The sequence below is a fragment of the Triplophysa rosa genome, linkage group LG24, assembly GCF_024868665.1.
Source record: "Triplophysa rosa linkage group LG24, Trosa_1v2, whole genome shotgun sequence".
NCBI classification, from domain to species: domain Eukaryota; kingdom Metazoa; phylum Chordata; class Actinopteri; order Cypriniformes; family Nemacheilidae; genus Triplophysa; species Triplophysa rosa.
The window spans coordinates 2904832-2920498 of NC_079913.1; the positions used below are offsets into that span (position 1 = coordinate 2904832).

At 38.7% G+C, this 15667-nt stretch overlaps 1 protein-coding gene across 7 annotated transcripts in view; it reads right to left on the bottom strand.

Moving 5' to 3' along the window:
• pde3a (phosphodiesterase 3A, cGMP-inhibited) overlaps positions 1–15667 on the bottom strand; it is a 57493-nt gene that overhangs the window by 12504 nt on the left and 29322 nt on the right. For 6 of the 7 annotated variants that reach the window (XM_057323637.1, XM_057323636.1, XM_057323639.1 and 3 more), the window contains 7 exons: positions 9278–9541; positions 4435–4592; positions 3262–3380; positions 2953–3184; positions 1429–1502; positions 1022–1203; positions 759–896 (listed from right to left, as the gene is read on the bottom strand). In XM_057323637.1, coding sequence (XP_057179620.1) covers positions 759–896; positions 1022–1203; positions 1429–1502; positions 2953–3184; positions 3262–3380; positions 4435–4592; positions 9278–9541 — 1167 coding nt within the window. The remainder of the gene's footprint in view (positions 1–758; positions 897–1021; positions 1204–1428; positions 1503–2952; positions 3185–3261; positions 3381–4434; positions 4593–9277; positions 9542–15667) is intronic. The other variant, XM_057323638.1, reaches the window with a different exon arrangement.

Genomic DNA, 15667 nt, shown 5'->3' on the forward strand with positions numbered 1-15667 from the left:
GTTTTATTTATTATATGATTTATATCACATATTGTCTCTGTCTTTCCGAAACCTAAGTTGTTTTTCAGGAAATTGAGAAAACACTGTACTTTTTAAATGATTAAGTACTGTGTTGTTAAAGTTGACAAGCACTTTTTAATATTCTTTATTGGTTAGATATTTAGAAAAACGAGTGACAAACGGGTGACTAAAAATAATGATTTAAGGCTAAAAATGATGAAATATGGAGATACGAGGGTTCAGAAGAACAGCAGCAATATGATCGTATAAGTCATATAAAAGCTGTAAGTCATATGAGTCCAAAAGTCTGAGACCATTAGTGAAAGTGCTTTTGTTTTGCATTTTTTAATACAAATGATGATGTATTCCTCTTATTACTTCAATGACAGTAGCATTCAAGGTGATATTTATATACTGAAATATATTTGATTTATTTTTATATTTAATGACCTGGAAATAAGAATAAATATTCAATATTTTACCTTTCCATTAATGCTTTTCTCTTTTCAAAATACTTAAAATTCACATATTTACATATACTGTATATACTTTGTATATTGTGGTAGGCTATATGAGACCAGTTTTACTGTGCTTATGCATTTTATTGTCCTTATGTTGTTCCAATTGCTTCCATTGTTTACCTCATTTGTAAGTGGCTTTGGATAAAAGCGTCTACTAAATGTAAATGAATGCAGAGACATCATGCTAGTCCGTGTGTTGTCTATACTCATAAGTGTCACTAGATGTCAGTGTCTCACCTGGCTGAGAATGCAGCCACATCTGCCGTTGGTTTTCTCCACCAGACTGAAGATGGGGAAGTTCCAGTTGTTGATCTGGCTCATGAGGGGTTCGAGTCCCTCCATCACCAACGGCTGCGGGGCCAGAATGGGTTTTTCCTGCAGAGGAATTCCCGAAATCTTATTTGAGATGCATTAATGCATTTGATTATGCGTTAACTAAAAAAATCGACATAAAATACATATTTCTGCTTAAACGTGATCAAAACAAGAATCATATTTACCTCTGGTGGTATACGGGTGGACAGTGCGAGTGCCTGAGGCGGGTACGTCCCGCAGGGGACTGGGGCGTTGAAGGGTTTCCTGTGACCCTCCTCGTCCTCCTCCTCCTGTGCAAAGTTGCTGGTGTCACTGTGGTTGGTCTCATAGGTGAAGTCATAGTCTGATGATACGATCACTGCTTCTTCTGAAAGGTATTTAAGAAGCGTTATTACGTGTCTCAGAAATCAGCAGACTGACAGGTGAATGTACAGCTCTGAAGACTCGGTGTATCGTAAACAACACCAGTCTCATATTAATTCATGAATTCAATCCAGCGGTAACATCACTATCACTATGGCAAAATGTTTAATAACCGAAATGCATCTAAATGCTAATGGTGCTTGGAGAGAACAGGGGAGAGAAGCGTCACCTGACTGTTGGTTTCTTTCTCCTGCATCTATTGATCCGTCGCGGTGTCTCAGCTTACTGTACGGTCTTCCACAGCTGCACATAAAAAAACACATTTCATATCTATCGCTGTCACTGAAGATTTTGTCACGTTTGCTTGCTTTTTTCTGCATGTACTGTAAAAATACATTTAGCATTATTATTATGTCCATTCTGCTTCATGTCAATGTATGCCAACAGCTGATGCATGTATAATTTATATATTCAAAATGTAATAAAATTGATGCAAGCATGTACGCTCTTGACTATACATGTCATTGCTGTTTAGTTAAGCTGGTTGAAATAGCAAATCAGACAGAACCCATTCATCACGGGCCAAGACGACGACGACCTTGTCAGGACATCAGTGACCGCGGAAAACAAAGACAGCAGAAAAAAGCAACGAGTGCAACAGAGATGCAAGCGTGCACGTCCAGCGGTTAATATTTAGACACGATGCTGGTTATTTTTCACAGTTAATGAATCGGTGGTTGTTCAGTAACCGCATGTAATGAGCTGAACCTGCAGTCACTCTTGTAGAACATCCAAAAGCACTGTTCACATCAGATAACAGTCATGTAGTTTGAGCTTTGTGAGGGATTGTGCTCAGTTGAACATCAAGTCACTTTCTGCTTTTCAAAAGACCATTAGTCACACAATTTGAGGTACTTTCTCAGTTTCACACCCTTGAAATCTCAAAAATATGCTAAATCTTTTTTGGGCAACTTTATGAAAGGTTTGGCTTTTTACAACACGTCTGCACGTAAAACAACTGTCGTAAAACATCATTTTACACAGTAGTTTCACATTTAACAACTTAGAACAACTTATTTTACAAGTAAATTGAATGTGACTCAAAATTATGAATTTGAAACGAATCATTTAAATTTGTCAGTTAATATGAAAATATGAATATGGATGTTTCACATTACAAAAATGATACACTTGTATTCTGCGGGGATAAATCTTTAAAAAAACAATTAAAATACAAATTATTTTGCATAATTTGATACTTTCAGTGCTGTTGGCGACACAAAGGTACATTAAGCTCTGTTTTGCACATAAAAAAGTATGGGTATATACTGTATAGAGAATAAGACCAAATGAAGCATTACTGTTGTGAAATTGATTGGTAACACTTTACAATCTTGATGTATTTGTTAATATCATTAAATGTATTAAACAACATTGAGCAACATTGTTTTTTTGCCTTATTATTCTTTGTTAGTTCATTTTAGTTTGCTGTGCATTAACTAATTTTCACCAGTATTGCTTTTAAAATACAAATGTTTTCAGATAATTGTTTTTAAATGTATTAGTAAATGCTAAAATTAACATGTGCTAAGATTAATAAATGCATCAAAGTATCATTCATTGTAAGCTCATGTCAGCTAATGCATTATATATTGTTAACAAGTACAGCCTTAATAATAAAGTGTGACCCACTCATTCTGGCTATTTAACACATTTCTTTGTGCTTTTGACTGTTGATGGATGTGAAGCTGACCTGCTACAGAGTGGAGGCGGTCCCCAGTGTGTGCTACTGGAGCTGGGAGCGCTCTGACTATGGGTTAAGCCTTTGTGGGAGCTCCGTGTCGTGAGGCTGTCTCCCTGCGGAAGCTCTGTGTCAGGCAGCTCCACCGACGGGCTCTTGGTGGTCGGGCTGTTCACCGGAGTGCCCTGGACTGGAGGAGAGTGGCAGGGTGAAGCCAGAGGCGAGATGTTGGAAGAAGGGAAACCTGTTAGAGAGAAGTATGACGATAAATGTGCACAAGAGAACACGCACGTGCACAAACACATTCACACTGGGCTTTACCTCTTCGGTTCTTGCTATAGATGTGGTTAGTTGTGGAGGCAGTGTATGACGCAGACATAGACCTGTTCTTGGAGATGTTGAGCGTTACAGCATTATTCCATGAATCACTGTTCACCAAACTGCAAAAAAGAGAAACGCAGAGTTTGTATTTTATGTTTATTATGGATTTCTTGTAAAACTCTATTGTGGAATATAAAAGAAGATATTTTGAGAAATATCTTGGTGGTTTTATGTCCATATAATGGAAGTCAATGGTGGTCAGTGTTGTTTGGTTATCAGCGTTCTTCAAAATATCTTCTTTTGTGGTCTGCAGAAGAAAGTATTGAATAGCAGTTTGCAATGACATGAGGGTGAATAAATGATGAACATTTTTTTTTCTTTTTGCGAACTGTCCCTTTAACCACAACATGGCACATCTTACCCCTCATTCCCAGGCAATACTTGTAAAAGTGAGCATGTTCACAATGCACTAAACTGATTTAAAAAGTCCAAGTGCCTTGGAGAAAGGTTTTCATGCCACCTATAAAGAACGCAGCAGAAGAGTCTCCCGCTGTGGGAAAACTTTACAGAGACATATATTAAGACCTGCCACTTTAAAAACCAGTCTGAACATGGTAATGCACACAACTTCTCCACGGCATGACCCCCCATTTTTCAGACGGGTTTTTATTTCGAACAGGCCCCAAATCTAAACACTAGTGTCTCCAGGAAACCTCTTTAAAGTCTTTAATGGCTATCTAGAAATCTGTATTAATGTGCTGAACTTTAGCTGGGCTGTGCAACTCGAGCTGAAATAAGTTATATAGAGGTGGAGGAATGCCCAAAGATGGACGCAATAAAAATTTTAATCAAACATTGCAATGAGTGAGTAGGACACAGCGGAGGGGCCCTAGAAAGTTCAAGCATTCAACGGAGACATGCGACAGCTGTGCTAGCAGATCGAACGCTTTAATGTAAAGACAAAGACAACAAAAAAGGGGAAAAGGATGAAAATGGGTATTATAAGTAAGTAATTTACACAGAAAAAAGATGCTTTAACTTAACATGAGTCACAGCCTGTGGCTCCAGAAAGTATTGAGCCCCTTATACACATGTGAAAGTAACTTCATCAGGTTTGATTTAGATAAAACAATTGTTTGTTTATTGTTTTTGGAGATAGTGAGTATGAGTGACCTGCTGGAAGAGCCATCATGAGGCGCTTTGATGCTGGCACTGCGGTCTCGCCTGACCGGCGCGGGTTCGAGGGTGGGAAGGCCTGTGGCTGATGTGGTGGTGGTCCACGTGGAAGAAATCCTTCTCAAAAGCCCCGGAGGCAAACTCCGTCTTAAACGCTGTTATTTAAAGAGAACATACATCAGTTTTAGAGTAAAACAATGACGACTGTGCAGGCAAACAATGTTGAACGTCACATCGCCAATAGTAATCCAATCATAATACAAACACCGACTCTAGAGTGTACTCAAAGTGTAAAGCAAAGACGACAAGCAGAGAACAGAATTAATATTTTTTGGCATCGCAGATGTTACTCAAAGTGTCTGTTTAGATTAAAGCTGGACTTCAAATGATGTAAGTCATGTAAAAATGTGGTGAGAGTGTATAGAGAGGGTGACAGACGACTCTGAACCACAGAGAACTGGGAACAGAACAGATGGATGGACCCTGGAGAAATGTCCCTGCTTCCATCACATGCTGTGAACCAATCATGATGTCTTACACGATTTAGCATGGGTAAATGCAAAATGCAATTCTTCAGTGTTGACAAGACATAATTTACCTGCAGCTCCAGAGTTATTAAAGATTTTAAAATGTTTTTTTTTTGTAGTTTGTATTAACACTGTATTAATATTTTGAATTAGCTTTCATTTAAATATTTTTAGTTTACAAGTAAATCTTAGTTTAATTTTTTGCAAGTTTGATATGTGCTTTTGTCATTTTATTATTTCCATTTATTTGTAATATTGCTTTAGGTTTAATTTTTTATTTATTTCATTATTATTATTTATTTTAGTGTTTTATATTATTATACGTTTTATTATATTACTTTTTTTTAATTTTTCATAATTTATACTCTAATCTATTTTAAGTTTATTTATTTCCAGTAAGTCATTTTTATGCATCAACTGAAACTGAACAAAAAAAAGATGTGCTTCATCCATAAACCATCAAAATATTTTTACGACAATATTTGATGTTATTTAATTAAGTTAATAGAAATGCTTTAGTAGTTGACGTTTAAATAAACTACTACTCAAGAGTGATTAGTCACATGACATTTATAGTTCTGGTGATTGGTTAAAAAATATGTCTTGTATATATGCAACAATGCACAATAATTACAAAACGACCACACGGTTTCAACAATGCATTCTGTGTATTTTAAGTATACTTCTGGCCTTACTTAGAAAATTGCACCACGGTGCATGAAAAGTTTTAAAACGGCTTTTCCCTGAAAGTCAGGCAGGGGAAGAAACTCTCCTGACAGCGGCATGAATATTTCAGATGCTTTGCAAGGCTTCGGGCCCACACAGAGAACCAGAGGGCATATCTGCACGGCCCTCAACCCAATCTTCTTACCGCCCCCAGTACTGCACTATCATCAGTACATGCCCCGGGCATTCTGGGATACAGTCACCCCCACCTTCCCATTACAGAAGACAGATGCGGTTAGCGCTAGGGTCGCTCCTATTTCTAGCTCGCAAAAAAATTCTCATTCATCAATCTACAGCGGCAAACACAGAAAACATCTCCGATATGGGCGTGTGATATTAATTCGGCCAGAACGGCTGTCAGCTGAAGTTGGGAGGAACACGTTTGAGTGGATAGAACGGGAGCTCATGTCTGTAAAGGTGCTCGGGACATGCGTCTGTTCTCTTGTTGTGGAGCTCCAACGTCTCTCTCTCTCTCTCTCTCTCTCTCTCTCTCTCTCTCTCTCTCTCTCTCTCTCTCTCTCTCTCTCTCTCTCTCTCTCTCTCTCTCTCTCTCTCTCTCTCTCTCTCTCAGATGACGTACGCAGAGTCCGGTCCAATCAGGAAAAAATAAATCTATTTTTTGCTTAAACAAGAAAAAGCTGTGTGCCCATGGGCTAAGAAAACGTTTTGTTTTTCATCACATTATTTTTCTTACCCCATTGGCCAACATCTTGTTTTAAGCAAAAACATCACAACACTTTGCTAGGTTTCTCTAAAGCAAATCTTGTATCACTTTGCCTTGAAATAAATATTTCTTGTTTTATGATGTTTAGATAATTGATAATTAAGGAAAACACTGAAAAATATGTGCAGTGTACCAGCACTTTGTGTTTTTACCTATACAAACCTCCCAATAACATATCATTTTCATTACAAAAACAATTTCATTATGCTTGGTTTTGGGATGAAATATGACCAGTACATGTTCTTGGCAGATTTTGTGAAATATACTGATCAACAGAAAGTTTTTGTAGCTTGATCAGTGTTTATATTCACATGCCTTCAGAGCAGCGAGAGAGAAAGACGATCGACTCAGTATTACATCTTACAGGCTTCCTTTAAACTGGCATGCTACTCTTCAAGTGCTGTATGGATAACAGTATGCAAGAGCCAACCAAATAAACATTCAAATCAGGCCGTGCGAGTCAAATTTTCCAGCCACAATTTAAGTAGGAATTTTTGTCCAAACCGGCCTCCTTCAGGGAACGCAACTTACACCCCCAACTACAGGTCACAGTATGAGATGAGAGCTCTCGACTGTTAATCATTTAGTTGTTAACAGCAAAACACCAGTGATTATGGTTATAAAAACTGAAGATATGTGAAATAACTCCAAAACCTCTCCAATCTCGAAACTACAAATGAGTACAAGAACATTACTTCCAAAAAAAAATGATCTACTGTAGTTAGGGTTGGGGGATAATAATAAAAACAATATTTTCAATATCTTCTGACTCACATGTGTCTTACTGTATGATGGCAAAGTTTTAATAGGGTCTATATGTATGCATATATATAAATATATATTTATTGCCGTTTAATAATGTATGAGAACAACAGATACATACTGTATGAATAAAACATGATCTTCTATACATAAAAAAAATGTTTTTATTTAAAGTGGTTTCTCAACTGGTTCCTCTTAACAAACACTGTTAAAAAAGCAGATATGGTATGTTATAGTTATCGCCCAGCCCTAGTACAAACTGTTATGTAAAACAAAAGCACCGGGGAATATTCTAGACCCTGAGAGTGCAATGGACCGTCAGTTCAGCAACATCCCCTTTCTTTTAGTTCTCGAATAAATTAGCATTTTAAACTTCTGGGACAAAGGTATGCACTCGAATCTTCATCCAAAAGTCGGAAAATACAGGCGAAATCAACCTTTTAATCTTAATGGTACTTTCTAAGTGGGCTGCTCATGCATGCGTGAACATTTTTTACATACAGTATAATAATGTCTCTTGTTTACCCGCTCCAGAGAAATCTAATCACCTGTGCCACAGGTATGCAGGAATGTAACACTTTAGAAGGTCTTGCAAAAGTGTTTTTCTTTCTTTCAGCTAAAATATACAGGAAAAGTAATTTGGGATTTAAATGAAAAAGCCCCATTTCCTGCCAAATTGGACACCCAGACACGCCACAACGCCTTCCTCTGAAGTGAAGCCGTGAGCTGCCTCTAGCTGTGACCTTCCCCGAATCGTGTCACCGTCACTGGAAAGCGAAATGGTTTCTTACGTTTCATGCCGATATTTTGGCTGTTGACACAGCTGCGGGACTGACAGATAAAACATCTCTTAAAGAACCAGACTGGCTCTGTTTTTCTTCAAACCCACTGCCAAAATATCACATTATATATGCTGTGGAAAAAAGCGCAGGCCGGAGCAGACATCCAGATGAGTATCTGAGCTCGATATTAGAGCGCTGCGCTGTTTGACCTACATGCGAGCCGTTTGTAATGAATGGATTTTAATAAACATGTATAAGTGCAGCAGCATGGGAAAAGAGTTGTGCTGATACGAATAGTGTTGGTACGGATAGTGACTTTTGCCTCACCCAGCCCTCAAGTGTCGGCATGCATATTTAACTGCAGCGCTGGTTAAACATTAAAAGACTTCTGTGAGAATGTGCGTCATCGTCCGCTACGAAAGGAACGTGTGCGATGAAAGATGGAGAACGCTGGATGTGGCTGTAACCATTAAACACAATAGAGTTATTATAATTTGCCTCAAAGTTTTTACTGGTTCCACTGAGACAACATGAGCCATTCATAAACAGCCCTGCAAACGGCAAGACAATGCAATCATGTTAACGCGGCAACCCCTAACTTTCGCCATCTCTGTTTAAAACATAAAATTGCAAGTTTCTTTACTTTCAACAAAAAGATTACAAATTGCAAATTTAACCCCATAGTTGAGGATAACCATCCATTTTCACAAATGCAAACCTTACTGATTTCAGTGCTGCAAATGGACATTATTCTATTTTTTTTATTTGTTATTCTTATTTATCTGTAAATTATAATTTTATTCTGCAGTAACAACTTAAAATATCCATAAATCACATTAATACAAATTATGTTTTATTATGTTAATACAATTACGTTTAATTGTGATATTATCCATAAGGAACTACTAGCAAGATCCACCAATCAGAGAACTTGCTGTTACCATGGCAACAGAAACTGTGGCAGGAGGGTTCAGTAGGGACGGGCTGCTCCCCTGCGAAATATTGACTAATGAGATGTTTTACATTGTATAATTGTTTATAATTACACAAATGTCAATGACATCAATAGAAGTGCTTCGCAGGATGAGTTGAATACTTCTCTCCTAAAGAAATTTAATGTGCTTCAGATCAAAGATTGTAATGTGGTGCTTATTCTCAGAGCTGGTGGGTTTGGTTTAGAACTTCCCTATAAAGAAAATGAAAAATTGCCACTAAAAGGTGTTGCTCGGCGGCACGTCCTGATATGTCAGTTTTAAGGTGGAACTTAAAGGCTCAATTAACCTTCCTGCATCCTGGTACCTAAAAGGGTGTGGCCTTACCTTTGGGATGGCCAGTCTCTCTCCCTTCTCTACCGCCTCCTCGGAGTCAGAGCAGGTGTGACCGTCGCTGAAGGCTAGCAGGGGGCTGAGGCGCGGCCGGTGGTGCAGCGGTTGGAAGGTGAGCTGGGTGCTGAGCAGGTTGCTTACCGCCCGCAGGGTGCTGCACGTGTTAGGGGGGAGGGAGGGGTCTGCCAGCAGATCTGAGATCATCCCGTGGGCCTCGCCCATCACTGCGATGTCCACCGTCACACTGGTGCCCGAAGACTGGAAGAAAGACAGACAGAGAGAAATAAAGTTGGCGCAAGGGGGAGAGAGTTCAAAAGACAGGTAGAGAGCGCACGAGAGAGAGAGAGAGAGAGAGAGAGAGAGAGAGGGCGAGAGAGAGAGAGGGAGAGAGAGAGAGAGGGAGAGGGGGAGAGGGAGAGGGGGAGAGCAGAGACAAAAAAGCAACGTTAGCTCATCTGCACCTCAGCGGTGACGCGATGCAGGGCTGACGTCATTACACGCTGACGCAGAGAGTGAGAGAGATTGTGAGAGAAGGAGGTCACGAGAAGTAAAGGAGAAAACAGGAGAAATACAGAAAGAGGACATGTTTCGTCTCACATTCTTTCAATCTTTGACAGTGCTCTTCACACACACACACACACACACACACACACATGCACGCACGCACACACACACACACACACACACACACACACACACAGTCCCTAGCCTTCAGGAACAGAATACGGTATTCAGATGAACACAATGAGAGAGATAGACAGAAAGAGAGAGAGAGACATCAAAAGCAAAATGATGCATACAGAGAATAAAAAATGGAGAAAGGAGAAAACTGCCTCGCATTAAACCTGATTGCTGCTTGTATTGGGGCACATTCAGTCATTAAAAGAGAGAGAGAGAGAGAGAGAGAGAGAGAGAGAGAGATCTTTAAACTCAGAGCATTTTCAGGACAGGCAACATCTGTTGGGGCGTATGTTCAGATGCTGGCACACAAAACTAGCCTCGCTTCAAAGATAACATTAAAACTACACTGAAAAAAATTATGATTTTTCATGCACTTTTGCCATGAAAGATTATTAAAAGATGTATGCAACCCCAGTTTTTGACTTTGCCCCGCCTCCTCTCATTTTTAACAACCCGTTAATCAATTTTCATCTACATTAGTTCCTTTTACTTAAAACCAACAGCCACATAAAACTACTTTAATATCAAACACAGCTCTAATCAGCCTTAGCAACTTATAAGTTAACCAAAATAACTAACTAGTACCAAAGAATCGTAGGAGGTTGACAGCTCAACCAAAAAGAGATGCATGTGTCCTCTATTCAAAACTTATTCATCTGATCCGGGTGTTACTGACAGCACCCCGCACGTGATGCTGATGATGAGTGGTTACCACGGAAACATGTTGGCATCAACGGCTCGAGTCTGTACTGCACTTTCTGTGCTTGTGTACAAAACCCACACGTGTGTCCGCTCTGTCTTGTCTTACTGTATCAAGTGTTCTCCGACCTGTACATAGACACGTCACACTGAAAACTAACCTCAAATGCAAAATCTCTCACGACAATGACATGAAAGAAATATTGGATGGGAGCTGCCTGGAAAAATGAGATGTGGGACTTTGATGATTAATAATCATTCAAACTTGGGAACACACACAAAAAGGAAAATTGCAGGTGTCACATCAAGAAAATGAATATAAATAAGATTCATGACTATTCTGGTGTTTTGATCTTTCAATCAGGTTTGAATTATTAAACTTGAATATTTTGGGCTTGGCTAAAAATTATATTTTGATGAAATTCACAACAGATCTGGTTCTTTGCTTTTTTGTGAATCTGTCACAATAGTTGTTGATTTGTTTATAATATTTTAGTTTTAGTAGTTTAATGTGATGCTTTTAGACATCCTGAATAAACGAATATTTTCTTTAGCAAACATTAGCGTCAGATTATTGATCTTACAGTTTATCTTAAACTATGTTGACTTTCTCTTGACTTGCTTGTTTTCTTCTCATTTTAAAACAAACACAGCGATCGTGTGTCTTAAACACTACATCTCAGTGAGTTTTGGTGTAACTGCTCTGACTGCGCAGGCCTGCAGTGAACTGTGTTAATTAGCCATCGTGCTCACGGCAAAGTGAAAGCATGCCTGGAATGACAAACCGAGCACGCTGAGAAAAAAGTTTGACTGAAAAGCATTGAGGGACTCTGCTGACATCCGTCAGCTTGCCATGAATCATTCAGACCGTGTTCACAGCACATGTGGGAGACGCATGAACAACTTTACGCCACATATGCTGGAGTTAAACGTTCCATTGGGACAAAAACTGTGTTAAAAGAATGTGGACAAGATCTCGAACTGAGAGCTTTCGCAAAGCGCTCCGCTTTGTAAACAGCAACTCTCCTCCAATGTGCATCATGTTTGGGAAAACACCTGGATTGAGTTTTAACAGTCAGAAGAGTTGAAGCAGGTCAAAAATGACGACTGTGACGTGGTGAATTATTAATGGCTGCTGCATGTCAAAGGTAAGTGCGACGACCTCATGACCTGTAATCTTGCCTCTCCCCTCCTGCAATGGCGGGTCGCGACCTCACGACCCGCACTGGGGGGGCAAGCAAGTGACCTGCCGTGAAAAAAGAGAAACAGCATTCCTGGGTTGGATTTATTTGTTGTGTGTATGTGAATCTCACGACAACATGTGCAAGTCACATTTTACTCCAAAAAAACCCCAAAAAACCTTTTTTGTAATTATTCTCAGTTGTGATTCTTATTAGATATTTATTAAAAAAATGATTAAAACAAACTTAATAAAATAAGTTTTCTTTTAAATAATATATATAAAATGGTATATTTTTAATTCTGTATTACTATAATTCTGTGTTAATGTTCTAATGCCAAAGATCCTATTGGATTGCTAATAATAATGTATGCCCTGGACATGTTATTGACGATTCCGTTATATGGGGTAGTACGTCACAGACATAAACTTCTCCTGACTATTGTTGGAAACATGAAAATGTGCTACCCTCGAGAGTCCCACGTGGATTGCCAGGAATCGTAACAGCACGATTAAATATAGAACATACGGAAAGCGAGGTTAAGTGTACGGAGACATCATTCCTTGCGTGGGAGCCTTTCCGCTCCTTCCTTTCATAACATTCTCTCTTTCTCTTCCATCTACAACCTTGATATCAAAACAGCGTCCGCTACACCAGCCATCAGAACGCGTGAGTCACAGACGAGACTGTCAAACAAGTCTCATGCAAGATGATGTGCTGTCCAAACAACAAGCCGGAAAAATTTACGTTAGCACGTGCACGTTTTATCACTGACTAAACCAGGAAGGTGTTTCTGGGAAAGTTTTTCAGGTCGAGACACATGCCAGCTCTTCTGAGGGAACCCAGATCGCCCAGCTTTAAAAAAAAACGCATTATCCTGCTCTCCAGCCCCACCTTTATGACATCCTGTGATAGCGAAATATGCCCATTACCTGCCTGAAATGGACTCTCTCAACAGCTAATGTCCTTGGATTAGTGTCACTGTGTCTGCGTACGTGTGTGCGAATATTAGCTTTAGGTGATACTGACGACACATCCAGGGAACAAACCCGAGGTTGCTGGTGGAAACTGTATTGATCTGTCCACACTGATCAGGTCGGCAGTACACACGTACACACATACGAGAGAGAAAAGCCTTCTAATAGCACCTTATTGATCGCTGTAAACCAGGGCTTGTATACAAGACAAGAACACACACAAAAATATATGCTAACTCATGTTATTCTACGTGAATATGCACTCGTAATGGGATGTGAATGTGCTTTATCATTACAGACAGTATTTGTTATACATATACCGCACTCGTTGTAGCTCAAATTCCATACAGGCACGCATTTATATATGTATGTATGAGTCAAAGACGTTAAAATGTCCCCATCAAAAGAAATTTACAAAAGTGATTTTATGTCCATAGAAAGCACATTAAATGTGAGTAAAATGTCTACTTTATGGTTTCAACTAAGCTTTTGGAGAATAAAATGTCAAAATTAGGTTGAAATAATGTCACATTGTCATTCAATGTTACACAATATTTATGTAGAAATAGAAACAACATGCTAATTATGAATTGTACACATTAAAATATATAATATAAAAAGGGAGCATATTACGTTTTATTGTGCTTTTAATCTTGTTGACAAAAACTAGGATAGTGGCAAATTAAAAAAAAATTACAACTAATTAGCATTTGGGGTGAAAGAAATTAGTATTTTAATGTCATAAATGGATTTTTGTTGTAAATATGCCTGACAAGATTGTTACACTGAATGACATTTTAGTAGGCGTCTTCTGTAAATCAGGGAAAAATTTATATTTATTTTTTATTTTTGAACAACAATTCTAAAAATTGAAAGCAGTATACACTTATTTTTTTATGCTTAAATGCTTTTTCTTCTTTGACCCATGCCATAAAGTAATTTAATAAAGTTTAGGCAAAAAAGTCCATGTTTACAACCAAGATATCTTTCATTGTCACATTAATTTGATTACAAAAAGCATATTTTCATTTCAATATATCATTCATGGTTACACATGTAATGCCTTTTTGCTCATTTGAAAAAATACAATATTGATGTATGAGCCAGACACGTTTCCGACACGTTTGAATGAGATTCATCCAATTTAGGTTCATATCAGAACAACCTGAGGTAGCAATGATGAATAAAAAAACTATTGCAGGATTTGATCCCACCATATTTCAGTTACCATTCGAAATTAAATCAACTACATCTACAGAAAGTCCTTAATTGACAATACTGACGGTGCAGTCCTGTCCAATGGAAAGTGTTGACACCAGTTTTTGCAAAACGAAGACATTTTCAGCAAAAGAATAAAAAAACTATATTTCAGAAAAATGTGCACTTTAGCACCTGGAGATTGTGTATTGTCAAGATGACAGTTTTAATAGGCAATGTGTCACAATCATCGTAAAAATTACAACACGACTTTAAAGTGCGAATAAACTGCCCGAGGTCCTTACAACACAGGAATGTTAATGGCTGTCTGTGCAAAGATTTTACACGCTTCTTACGCCATAACACTGAAGTAGACATTGTGAAGTCAGTAATCCCTCTATCACATTCACTCACGATCAAGAGTCAAGTGTTTTTAAACTGCAATAACCTCTGGACTGTACTGTAAATGTACTAGCATCTTATGAACTGTTGAAAGAACAAAGTGGTTTTTATGTGGGGTAACTTGAGGATGTCGGTGTGGTATACCGCAAATTCCAATTCAAATCGTTGATGTGGAAGATGTCTTCATTCTTGACCCAAACAGAAGTTTTTTTTATTTGAATCACATGAGTATTTTGGCTCAAACTAAAATATTATAACTTGATCTCATTCCACTTTTGACTTTGTCTTTATAATACACACGCTTCCAGGCGATTTGGGGAACTGCATGGGGTGAGTTGGCTGGGAAAGCGATTGATCCATAAAGTACAGTAAGTGCACTACAGATCTAACACAACCTCCGAGCTTCTCTGTCATAACACAAATCTCCCTTTCCTCAAAGCACACGGAATGATTCAGAGGAAACACTGTATGAGTGTGAAAAACATCCATTTGATGACTTTCAGATCCAGGAGCTATGCAAGTGCTGACGGATTTCTTTGGCTAAGTGATTTTTTCGTTTTGTAAACGCAAGGCATACAGTAGGCCTACCAAGAGCACAAATCGTGTCCAACTACAAATCCAAATAAAAGAACATGCATTACCATGTATTACCAATATCTAAACATGTATGTACTTTTAAATAGTACAAATTAAAAAGTTTGGTCAAAGACACTGAAGATTTGAAGAAACTAAAGACTGCAGATCAGCACTATTGGGATACTTTTCATCCAAAAAGACAAAAGAAGCTTAAAGTTTATATATCTTAAAAGGTTATCCAGCCTTTATATCACTTTTTTTGGTTATAAATTCAGTCATATGTGACCAGACTGTTATATCTCCCACCTGGTGCCCGGCAGTGCCACGCCTCTTCCTCATGATGCCAGTGCTGGGCAATATCTGCTTGGGTAATTCCTAGTTTTGGAGAATCAAAGAGCTCATCTCACACAAACTCTCCTGCATTCAGACGGCGAAACCACCCCATCTGACCAACTGCCCCGCTTTGGGCCGGCAGTCTGAGACATGGTCACATAGGTGCTCCAACACAACACAGGAAGCATTTATAGTAAAAATAGCCTGTTGCTAAGTGACAGCGGGGCAAAGAGCGTTACCTCAGGGCCCACACAATAAATAGCTGTTTGGGCTAAATTGGTCTCAACAAAAATGGCTTCCCCCTCCTGCACACTCTTTTATGACAGAAGCCTTGATAC